A 12,898-nucleotide genomic window follows, 5' to 3' on the forward strand; every position below is an offset into this window, starting at 1 on the left:
TGCAGAGCAGCAGTAGGCAAAAAAAAATAAGAATTTTATCGTGTAAGTAAAAAATAATCCTTAGATCTACTGGAAAGCAAAACACAAAGGTTTAGAAAAAGTATCCCAGTGACTGGGGAAAGTGAAAATGGCACGACAAGAACTATCTGTATAGGGATACAAAGATTACAAGGTTAAAACCCACTAAAACTGTTAAGAGAAGAATATACAAAACCACCTTCAATAAACGATCTATTAGTTTTCAACAAACATACAACAAAAAGAAATTACATGCACAGCCACATCAGTCAGTGCATCAAACTGGACAGCAAACATGGAACAGTACACTGAAAAGTAGAAGTGCATTATTTCCAGGCATACATGATCTGTAAGTATGTATGCATGCATGCACCAGGCATACTCACACTGACGAGGAGAGAAAACTCTAGAGAGCAATCTAGTCAGAGAAACAAACAAAAAATCCACAGACACGTGTCTAAGTTCATGTGAACACTTGCAACAGGGGAAAAATACAGACCCTAAATGGTAATTTTATGATTAGATTGTATAGGGCATCCTAAAATGCACATAATATTGAATTAATTTTACTTGAGAGGTTCATAAAAAAAAGTTTGCTTCACATTTGGCAACTTTGTTCTGTAGTTAGACATTTCATCTCCATGAAACTTGGGCAAGAGATTCCTTAAATCATTACTGATACAAGATCTAGCTACTCTGGAAGATTTTGAAAAGGCATGCCTTCTGCTATTTTATTATAATAAGTGTAAAATAGATTCAGCTGTACAACTACCACCTCCCCTCTCCTCAGCTTAGTCCATTAGCACTGATGCACGCACATTTCAGAGTTTGACAGGGTACTGATTTCAGCATGGCTCCAAATTAGGTACTGCAAACTTGCAAGATTAGGACTTAACAGCACAAACTGCAGGCAGGTTAACTGTTAAGGAGATAGACTATTAGTGCAACAAAACACTAATTCTGACTGGGACCTCAAGGTATTTCCGTATCTTTAACATTATTAATACTTAAAAACATACTGATGCTGTCTTTCACATCAAGCTCATTTGAAATGTAGAAGAGTTTTTAATGGGCACAGACTTGCTGGTTAGACTTCTCACTAACAACTCAAAAAGCAGGTCTGATGCCAGCTGTTCTACCTCAGCTAGCTAACATTTTACCCTAAGAGGTTGAAATAGCACTTTCCCTACTCTTACAAAAAGGGTCTTGGGCTCGTTAGGCAGGATAAGCAATTGGAAAATTGAAAAACATCAGAGAAATTGTGAGGCATGATGGTGAAAGGAGAGAACTAGAAAATATGTACTTTTTCCACCAGATACCAACCAATCTTTTGTGTAAGGTTTCAACTGAAAGTACTGACAACAAAATGTCCTCAGATATTATTTTGCAGAAACTCAAAGAAGAGAGTGCCATCTACTGTATGAACAGGCATATAGGAAACTTACCCGGAGTAAACCTCAGTAGAAAGACATAGATTTACTGCCTACCAGTCCAACAACAACAAAAACCAATAAGCCGTAACAGATGTAACAGTTTTCCTATTAGCTCTGCACAAAACAAGGCGGCAATTATCCTGTTTTCTAAAAATAATAACTACAAAGAATGTTTCACTCAACACATGTCCTATCCTATTAAAAGTATTCCTAGGGACCTTGCAGTTTCTGTTTCTGGGATACAAAGTGGGTTTAATGAATTACCTTTGATTTCCGGATAGTAAAGAAAAGGCTTTGGTTCACTTGTTTCCAGATCAGATTTCCGACGCAGTTGTACAAATACAGAGGCTGGCTTTGTGATATTGACATCTCGATACTTGGGTGTTTTAAACACAATAGCAAACTGTGAAGGAAACAATGATAAGCACATTTGTCACGGACAGTGGTTTTTGGCAACTCTGCATGTACATTTGTGTTATTTTTGTGGGAGTTGGTTCATTACTAGGGAGTCAAAAATTTGAGAAAGGCTTCTACCACAACAAACTTCCATTTTAGTTTTCAGCTGTACCTTTGAGTTAGAGTCCTAAAGTCTTTTGTGAAAGACAGAACCACCAGGAATCACCATGCCATGTATGTCAGTACCACACTGCTTCTCCCCTCATCGCTGAGCATCTACGCTGTGGCTTTCTCAGCATCCTCATAGAAGCTGTGAGAGTTTTCTATATATCCTATCCCAATTTGCACTGGTGTATGTTTAAAGCAAGTGATCTCTCTCCTGCTTTCCTAGAGCTACATTCCTAACTTAGATCTTAGAAGAACAGTTAAGATTCTATTATTATTAGGAAGTAGCCAACAAAAGACAGGGACTGAAGAGGTTAGTATGGGATATATAGGTTCTCACCTAATTTTCTAGTTTTAATATAATCCTGGTTTCTTAAGATCGGAAAACCATTAACAAATGGCAAATGCTCTGTTACTTACCTGCCTATGTACATCTGTAGGAGAAAAGTCTCCAAAGCCTTCCCACATACCACCATTCTCATCCTCCTCATAGAAACGTATTTGAATATCATCTGCAAAGAGTGAAAGAAACAATAACTTTGGGATGTTTGTGCATTCGTTTAACCTTTGGCTAAGTTTATTTCAGATAAAAATCAACACGGTTACTTTTTAGCTGGGTGATAATATTACATGAATAATGCATGAATCATCGTTATCCGTGTTATGAAAACAACATAGATAACCCATTTTTGACATCAATTTTAGATCAGCCTGATTCTAATGACTTGACTGATGTTACTCTGTTTCCTGAGCAGTAAAAGGAGAATTAGGTTCACTACCTCTTCCTATTCAAGGGCTAGCAAACATTCCAGAGGAGCTTTATTTGGAACAAGCGTGTAGGGAGGGGAGAACTTGAAGCGTGAACTGTAGAAACCACCCCCTCTCCTCCAGCAGTTTCAGTTCAAAAAACTGTAGCAAAACCCGAAGTGCCACAGTTCAAGTTCCGCTTGCTGCTGGCAGAGCGCCATTCGGAGCTGCGACTCAGCGAGACGGCAGAGGTGTGAGCGAGCAGCTTGTCAGCAGCGATCCCTCACCCCCCAAACACAGCACAGGCCACACCATAAACGTGAGATTTGGCTTCTGCTCCTCTAAACAACTTTTCTTTCGTTCTCTATTTGGTTACTTATTAATAATTTTTAGGAGAGCTTGGGAAATACCACACTCGCATATTCCTTCCCCAGCACCTCTGAGGAGAAAAAACAATAGCAAAACTATTTTCTCGTGAGGTGACTGAAGCAGGACATGCTTTTGGAGCAGGCAGACTGCTTCCTCTGATCCACCACCTGCTAGTCTCAAGATTGCGAACCACCACTTCCAGTCCTGCTGTCCTGCATGCTCAAGTTCCTTCAGGCAGGAGGTTTCTGAGAGCAGTGAGGTCAGGGGAAACCCCACTAGGGCTGAGGGGAAACCCCACCTTGGGGCTTCCACTGAGTCAGACTTTTATTTATTTATTTTGTGCACAAGATTTATGTTTCATCTCAGTTCTCCTGAAAGCAGAAGGTATACACACTACTGAAGAAAACAGTTTTTTCAAAGCCTCCAAAGTGCTCTCTCTTTTCTGATAAACTGGTAGAAGAACATGGCAAGAAAGAGAGGTGGAAGAGGATAGCCTGCATTAATGGAAAACAGCAACACGATTTTAACAACATGAGCAGAGACTCATTGCAAACAGGTGAGAACTGGGCACTTGCTCTGCCATCCAATCTATGCCAGGGAGTCCCAGGTATCACCTATAGCTGAAAAATGCAAAGGATTTACCCCACTCCTTGTTTATTTTTTTCTTTTTAGTTCAGCCCAAATACTACAAACAACCACATAAACCATTAAGAGCCCAATCCTGACACATTCATAGCCACGAGCAGAGATTACTAAAACAAGTGTGTAAGAAGTATCAGTTTACCCTGAGTAATCTCTACCATTAGCATATACGCAAAAATGAAGTTATTAGCAGCAGCACTGAAAACATTCAGTTCCCATTGGTGATTAATACTGAATGCTCATACCTACCCTTTATAGTCAGAAACTTAATAATAAATCAGAAACTTTAGAATAATTCAGAGCAGGTGTGAGATAATGGAATCAAAGATCACCCAGAACCCATTACCCCCCAAAAAAAATAAAAATAGAACATGGGAAGGGCAGAAATTTGAGAAGAACAAAGTTGATCACATGGTCTCTGGGGAGGCAACACACGCTGAATTTGCTTTGCAAGCCTATTTTGATTTATTCATTTTCTGGACTGCTGGCCTGGCTTCCAGAAAGGCTGAGCACTTACACATCCTGCTGCGCCATCAGAACAGGAGAATAGTAAGGCAGGCCAGCAGGCCTCATGTGTTACTCCGGATGAACCCCCTGGTGTGCCTTACAATACCCAGGACGCTTACCTTTCTGAACCTTGTCACAGAGAAGGTAAATCTCTTCCCCTCCTGTTACGCACCCTGCTGTTCTGTCCATTCTTACAATTTTTAAGTTGGAGGCATTGGGAGCTTCTATTGAAAGGAAAAGATTTTAAAAATGTTTAACTTCACAACAATTTTAGATTACATGAAGTAAAAATAAAAATACACAAATGCCACAGAAAGACAAGCCACCAATTCAACCCACTTAAATTTGTCTATGACTTTTAAAAAGGATGAATCAACAGTTTTTCATCTTATGGGTGTAATCTTGTGTGCTCTAAGCTCTGAGTGAACTGTTAACTATAAAATAAGGCCCTGGCCATTCCTGCACAATTACAGCACTAGTACAAAAACAGAGCAGTGAACTGCATCCTGCATTAGCACTAACTTTATGACAAGAGTGCATTACAAGAGAACATTTTCTTTCCTGTTTTCTTTGCAATGTGACACTGCTGAAGGCTGTTACCTTTAAGTCACTAGGCTAATGCAATATGCAATGCTTGCTCTGCACTGTGGCTTACTTGAAAGCAACCTCAGTCCCTGACCAACATACCAGACTGCGATCAAAAAGCTCACCTCCACAGATCTTATGCAGAGGCATCAATGGACACCTATGGGTTCTTGAGATAGAGCTATCATCTCATAATTAAATCATGTGTGATGGACAATTATGCGACAAATTGTGTCCTCTCTGTGGAAAAGACTTGGATGGTTCAAAAAAGGACATTAGGAAAAAAAAAAAAAAGGAAAAATCTTTTGGAATCAACAGATAAGAGTTTACCTTGGGAGCTAAAAATCTAGCAAATGAAAGCTATGTAGCAACTTAAACAGCAGAAACATGCATATTTTCCCTTTCTATTATTCTCCTTAGCTGGAGTTAAAATTTTGATGGTCAGATTCGTAAGGATAGGATAACTTCAATAGTTTTTCTATATGGCTTGATAAACACTCTGCCTCTGTTGATGCTCTGTCCTCCTCTTCCTCTTTGCTTTACCAATACTCGCTATCATTATGTACTTAAGAGTAAGAAAACAAATGGAATCTGTAATGGCTAGTATTGAAAATCAGTATTACTTAAAGACACTATTAGGCAAATCACCTCAACCTGCAGATGAAAAAACTGTCTTCTCATCCAGAAAATAAGGGACACATGTGCCATACGAATATCAGACATCATGTTTTCTCACACAGTGAACAAATACAAAGTAGGCCTGCATTCTCCACCTAATAGCAGGCAACACTCTACAGAAGCTTTAGAACAGCTGCATTTAATACCTTTTCATCCAGACTCTGTCCATATAAATTGACGACCATTGCACAAAGAAAGAAAATGGTACTTTTTCTGACTCATTGAATAATGATTATCAGGAACGTGGCAACCCACAGGTACAGGGAGGAAAACTCAGGAGGAAAACTCAGGCAGCAGAAAGGGTTCAGATGAAATGAGTAAGTATAATCCAAAGGCACAAGGAGAAACAAAGTGAAAAGTTTCACTTAGAGAAGTGAAAATAGAGAGATGTAACACAAGTATAAAAATACTGACGGGTCCAGAGGAAATAAATGGATCAAAAACTCTGGTTGTTTTAGTCTCAGAAAACAAGGGCAAGCAGATGGCCAGCAAAACTGAAAAGTGTGTAATTCTCAAGAAAGACTGAAGTAAAGTTAAGTTTTTCCTCACATCTTGTGTGACAAGGCTTTGCCACAGACAGCAACTGAAAACAAGAAGACAAGTCTGCAAAATTCAAACACAATGTAGGAAGAATTTACAGAATCCTCACAATACAGATGGCAGGATTAAACATGCTAACAGCAAAATAAAAACTTCCTTTAGGGTTACATCAATATCTATTAAAAACAGAATGATACCATGTGTACTTGGATAGACATGGGGCCAATATCCATGGGCTACCTAGCTATAGCAGTATCTACATATCATTTTTGTATGTAAAAAAGCTTGCCCCTTATTGAAAAGGTAATTAAAGCCAAATACACTTACTGCTGTCATATATTGCATCTGATATAACAGGATCAAGTTTCCGTGTGAAACTGCCATTGCTGTCGGGGAGAAAGGCTGTAAACATAAGACGCACCACACTGAGATCCATTTCTTTAGTCTGCTGTACTGCTGCCTGACGAATAATTTCTCTTTCTCGTTCTGGAACCAACAAATAGCACACACAAATTAACACAAAGGGTGGGGGACTGTGCATTTTCCAAACATTACTATCAAAAAGCACCAATAGCAAGGAAACATTTTCATTTAGTATCCATCGGCTTCTATCTTTTTATTCAGAGAGGAGGAGCTGTTCACAATATACTGTATTCATCTTGCAGTTTGTGAGTAAGATATTATTTAAGATAAGGTATATAATTAAGAGACATACAGAAAATGACTATTTTCTGCTCTCAATTTAAAAAGGTTGTGAAAAGGACAGAGGCTGCCCCTAAGGACATTTGAATGCCAGGTATTAAAGTGATAAAGAGTAGGCTGGCCCCTTTATATGATTCCTGAAAGCAATGTAGACCACAGGTTTTACAGGGAGCACAGCTGAACTAAACAGGTATCCTCAAAGAAAGTCTCCATGGTTACTTAAGGATATTATGTGTCCGGTTCTGGGCTCCCCGATACAAAAAAGACAGGGATCTCCTGGAAAGAGTCCAGCGGAGGGCCACAAAGATGATATGTGGCCTGGAGCATCTTCCCTATGAAGAAAGGCTGAGAGACCTGGGTCTGTTCAGCCTGGAGAAAAGAAGACTGAGAGGGGATCTTATCAATGTTTATAAATACCTGAAGTGTGGGAGACAGAGGGATTTGGCCATCCTCTTTTCAGTGGTTTGTGGGGAAAGGACAAAGGGTAATGGCCACAAAATTGCGCACAGGAAGTTCCACACCAACATGCGAAAGAACTTCTTCACGATGAGGGTGACGGAGCACTGGAACAGGCTGCCCAGGGAGGTTGTGGAGTCTCCTTCTCTGGAGATATTCAAGGCCCATCTGGACACCTACCTGGGCAGCCTGCTCTAAGGAACCTGCTTTGGCAGGGGGGTTGGACCCGATGATCTTTCGAGGTCCCTTCCAACCCCTACAGTTCTGTGATTCTGTGATATCATGTTGCACAGCGATAACACAAAATGACTCTATTTATAAGCTTACTAGACAGGATAAGAGCAACGAAATACAGGTGTCGAGGAGGGTACAGGCAGCTATGGAAGAAATTTGTTCTGTACTCATGTGCATGTTAACAGCAAAAACTTTCAGATTTCCTAAAACACAGCAACAATACACAACAAGCACATAGCCATAGGCTGTTTTCCTACCCAGGACCTTTTTCTGGCTAAGAATCTGCATTTTCAGAAGCTAAGTCTGTTTTATAGTAAAAGACCTATTAAAACCAGGCCACCATTTCCACATACCAGTTAGCTGTCTGTCTCCGCATCCTTCTGCCTGCAGATAGCCAAGTTCAGGATGCACCAAGAGTCCTGGGTTGTATCCTTTTTTGCAAGCATCTATCATGCGTGTTTCCAGAGTTTCAAACACCTTCTTCTTTGTGACATGAAGTATTCCAAGGTTTGCAAACCTGACAAATTTTGATTGAGAGAAATATTTTCTTAATGTCTTATGCCAAACCTGCAGCAGGCAGTCTCTCTTACCAGAGGAAGCTGCTCCACTGAACTCCAGCATGAAAATTTCAGCCAACCTTGAAAAGCATGTAAAACGTATACCATCATATGGCAATGATCATATGGCTGCACAGGACTTTCCCATGGCATAAGAGGTAATCTATTAGTTTTCAGACTTACACTGTGGAAGCAACTAAGAAAACCTTTGAAAATCTGCTTGTCACACTTTGTTTGCTCTGTCATTAATATGTAATTTTATGGCTGTTACGCAAAGCAAACAATTGATCAGAAGAAGTTTGGTCAGTTCAAACTGACTTAGAGAGCAAGCTAAAAACAGTGTAAGTTTTCCAAAGAAAATGTTTTAGGCTGGGCTCTGGGCTTTCAGCGAGACACTTCAGGTATCTCTGAATGAAAATTTCCATAATACAAAATATGCTTTTGTAAAAATCTCCTGGCACATTCAAAAATCAATTAGATCTGGAAGTATGAAAACAAGACAATAACTCAATTTTCATACGGGTCAATTGAGGATACGAAAGCTGTTTCTAAACATCTGATGAAAAACAAGACAGGTTAGGAAATGAGCCAAACTTTTCAAGATGAAAAGGAGCATTTCAAATAAAGCTATTTAAATTGCCGTGCTTGGTAAAGTTAGTGCGCTGGGCTTGGACATCAAAAGTTACAGTTTAAAAGAATCTCTCTCTTCCAACCTCCTCAGCTTTTTAAACTTCTTCTTCTTCACCAACAAAGACATTCTTGAGATCACAGAACTAAAACTCACAGCCAGCATGAAACCTGATCTAAGCCTGAAAACGTAGACAGGAGCCTGAGTTCCATTTACTGATATAAACAATTACTCTTTTAAATTAAACAAGAACAGACCAACTACAATTTCACTATAATCTTACTGCTTTAAACTTAAAAAGTTTGACTCATTTAGTATTTTCATGTTTATACCTGTCTTGCATTAATTTCAAATTTACTAACTTCATTTTCTTAATGCTTTTCTCTTCGCTACATTCCTATTGGTGTATTTCAGTGATGGTAAAATATTGATCAAAAAGGTAACAAAAACTTTTGTTCAGTAACATTACGGTCCGGTCTTTCCGAAAAAACCTACTTACATTTTAAAGAATGAGCTTGCAGTACAAATTTGGATTGCACATCGAGAGACCAAAATTCTACAAATTCTAACTGAAAATTATTTGCTCTAATCTATTTGGCCTGCCTAGGCCATATTCTAAAGAGGTAAAACAGAAACCTAGTCTATTTTTCTGTTTAACATACAAAGCACACATTAGAGCATGAAGACTAGCGCTCCACTTAGCTGCTTATTAGTAGAAATTTTGTATTGCTTCTTATAGTGTTTCTAATTGATTCTCTCTACCTTAGTTCAGTTTTACAAATATATTTGACAGACTTACCCTACAACCATATCTTTAGGTCCTGCATTAACTGTGCATACTCCATCTTCACAAAATTTACCCACCAAGCTGTGAGCATGCAAGTGGACGTATTTCCCGTTAGTAACTAACTGGACAATTACTTTTGCAGGTCCAACATAATTGCAAATCTGTAAATAAAGATTAAATCGTTATTATTTTTTTAAAGATGGAACAAGCAATGATTCCAGTTGAGTGTTTTCTGTCAGCTAAGTACAATCAAGCTTACATAGGAGAAAAGTGAATGTGTCTTCTCATGAATTCCAAGTGACAAAATAACAGCAACAGATCATCACAAAGTCAACACTTTTTTTGTAATTCAAGTTAATGTACAAATGGCAACAGTGGTGACAAAAAAGTTAAGAAATAAGACAAATGTAAGGGAGAGCGACCTGTTTCCCAAATCATGAACACCAGTTTTACATTCTAGCCAGTTATGCTACATTGCTCTCCTTAAACTTCAATTAGTACATTAAATTCACAATAGACATTGTTAGTCAGTTATGATAAACTGAGTGCCTTAGGAGGCACTCTGGAGGACTATGAAGCTTTTTTTCCTTCATTATAGTTTCTAATCATCATACATTTTTAATAGCTTTTAAAATTGTGATGTCAAGTAATGCTTCAAAAAAACCCCTAAAATTACTAACAATATATCATTTTGGTAAGTTAGTTGCTTTACATATGTTATTCAAACATTATTTTCTTTCCTCATAAGTAATACTCTTCAACTCGGTTATCGGTTATGCATCATTTTCAAATTATGCCAAATATAAAATTATCTCACTTTAAAAAGCAAACATTACCTTCCCTTCCAATTCACTTAATTAACCCTTTTATCAATGTTGTTTTTTTCCCTCCTCCTCTAATTTTTCTTCTAATGTGCCCGAGGCAAAGTTCTTTGTATTACAGCAGCTTATAGATCTAATCAACCAAGGTATTAAAGGATCACGATAAACATTAAAGTGATGAATCGGTGATGAACTGAATACTTAAGGTTATACTGTTGATAAAATGCAGATAACCGGGGATTGCCACGATTTCACCACATTACTAAGTCCTGCCACCTTCCTTCACTCCATTTAACCCCTCTCTTGAATCCCTTCCATCATAGTTGAAACACTCTGCATATATACAACGTGTGCCTTCACCGTCTTCCTATTCGCTGCTAAAAGCAAAAAAAAAAAAAACAAAACCACCCAAACTATGAAAAAGGTGTTCCAGGAGGAACAGGTGTGCAAAAGTATTCTCATTACTCACTGCCTGCAAGGTAACTGTATAATACTGTATTAATGTGGATTTTGCAAGTGTTGCTTTCTGAAATATGAAGCACAGGGTACTCATGCTTTCTCCTGTTCCCAAATTCTAACCTCTCCTGGACTGAAACTGCACAAAGACACCGAATAATCACTCCTTCACCATTTCCCCAATTATCAGCAGTGAGAAAATGCAAGAATCCCTGTGCAACTTTCACAAAGTGACGTGAAAATAAAAATGATTATGTTTTATGCCACATATCACCTTCATTACTACAATTAAGGCTGAGAGAGGGGCTTTTTAAAAAATATTTTCTTTTCTTCCCTCATTAAACAAGCCTTTCCCTGCTATAAAGTTCCCAGCACATCTATAGTGTTATATTCATTATGAGTAACACGCATGTTCTTGTATCACATCAGAAAAGTTCAAGACAATCCTTCATCAGCTGTAGAAACCACAGTGAAACTGTAGGTAGGACTGCTGCACGTCAAGGACTTTCCAGCCTCTGAAAGCAGAACATATAACTGCAGTGGTAACCAGATTGCAATCTCCCCCTGTTACTCAGCTCAGCATGATCTTTGTAGTCTCTCTCAGGGGAAAAACAAAAGAGTTCTTAAAACGTAATACCTTATATAGGTCATTAGACAAGAAAGGACTATTTTCGTCATCTAGTCTGACATCCTATGCAGCAGAGGCTATAGGATGTCCTTGAACTGTTTCCTACCTGTATGTCTTACAGACAGTATTTCCTACTTGATTTTGAGATATCCAGATTATCTCAGTGGCCAACAAAATAGTCCCATTGGTTAACCAGCCTTATATAACATAAACTAAGCCTGAAATCATTTTTGGGTCCTTGAATCATTGATACCACAACTTCAGAATAACCTATTTTTTTTCTGCTATTAAGATATATTAATAACTATCACCTTTTCCTTCATGTAAAGGTGTTAGGAGGTAGAGAGTATATTACAGTGATGAATACCCATACAGAAACCCAATGATTATGGTGTTGACAGGAAAACACATACACAATATGAGGAGATAGCGTTTGGGAGCTGTATCACTCGAAATCAGACCTGTGATCTGAAAAACTAGCTACTGAACACCAAATTAAAGATTGGGAAAAAAAAAGAAAATAAGGAGTTCCTGGGAAGAGCATAGCTGTAATACTTGATTACATCCTGTACTGAAGCAGCATTCAATTGATCTAATCTGATAAAGTTAAAATGCTGCAGGCTCACATTTATCTGCTGTTCCTGTTTGAGAGAGATTTGTCTGAGAGATTAAGAGGACCCTGTGAACTTGAAATTGAGTCAATTTCAAAACAAGAGTTGAAAGGTTTTTCAGTTATTTCACATCTTCCTGAGATCCAGACCCCAACCAGTTTTTTATACTTTCTAAAACTTATAAAAAAACTTGTAGAAAAACATTTTTCTACTTGAAAGATGTTTTTTTGAGTTACTCGTACAAGCAAGAAGTGAAACCAAGCAGTTAACTAAAGAAAGCAAATGATGGAAAGGACCATGTGAAACATACAAAACCAGCAATGATAAAAATATCTATTTCTCTTTCTAATCACTTTGTTATAGCAGCTACATCCCCAATCCTGCCTGACCTTTTGAGTATGACCAGTGCTGCCTTAAATACTCACATACAAAAAGTGTTCCACAGATGAGGCATCACTCACTCTTCATAAATGCCATGTTTTCAGAGAACAGCATTATTTTTTTTTTTCAATTGCCAGTTTAAGACAAGACATTTCAGGCTTGTTAGGAACTGTTTAGGCAACTGAATACTTACATAGACCCAAGACCTTTAGGCCACCTAAGAACAAACAATGTAAAGTAACTTAAATCAATGGGAGTTGTAGATCTTTTGATCCTCTGAATCTGAGGTCGCTCTTACACCAAAAATACGGACTTTGGTGCACTGCCTTAGGAGCCCAAGTACAGGGCCCCAGTACTCCATATTCAGCCAAACTAGCCACGGCAGTAAAAAGCACAAATCTCCCTGAATTTAGCTTTGGTTGAATTGGTTCAGTGCAGGTTTTTAAGGGGCATTAAAGATTTATAACAAAAAATCTGCTCGTTTTTGACTAGTGAATATTTCTTTTCTTGGCCATTGAATGAATTAATCTTTAACCCGTAATCAGTGATCTATCACT

The 12,898-nt window shown here is 38.3% G+C and overlaps 1 protein-coding gene across 2 annotated transcripts in view; it reads right to left on the reverse strand.

Moving 5' to 3' along the window:
* The window catches only part of NFKB1 (nuclear factor kappa B subunit 1), a 58,133-nt gene that overhangs the window by 16,656 nt on the left and 28,579 nt on the right, over positions 1–12,898 (reverse strand). For both annotated transcript variants that reach the window (XM_080590631.1, XM_080590630.1), the window contains exons 6-11: positions 9,457–9,605; positions 7,826–7,989; positions 6,408–6,566; positions 4,397–4,501; positions 2,433–2,524; positions 1,716–1,854 (exon numbers count right to left, since the gene is read on the reverse strand). In XM_080590631.1, the coding sequence (XP_080446757.1) occupies positions 1,716–1,854; positions 2,433–2,524; positions 4,397–4,501; positions 6,408–6,566; positions 7,826–7,989; positions 9,457–9,605 (808 nt within the window). The remainder of the gene's footprint in view (positions 1–1,715; positions 1,855–2,432; positions 2,525–4,396; positions 4,502–6,407; positions 6,567–7,825; positions 7,990–9,456; positions 9,606–12,898) is intronic.

Source organism: Anser brachyrhynchus (genome assembly GCF_964034855.1).
Source record: "Anser brachyrhynchus genome assembly, chromosome: 4".
Taxonomy (NCBI): Eukaryota; Metazoa; Chordata; class Aves; order Anseriformes; family Anatidae; genus Anser; species Anser brachyrhynchus.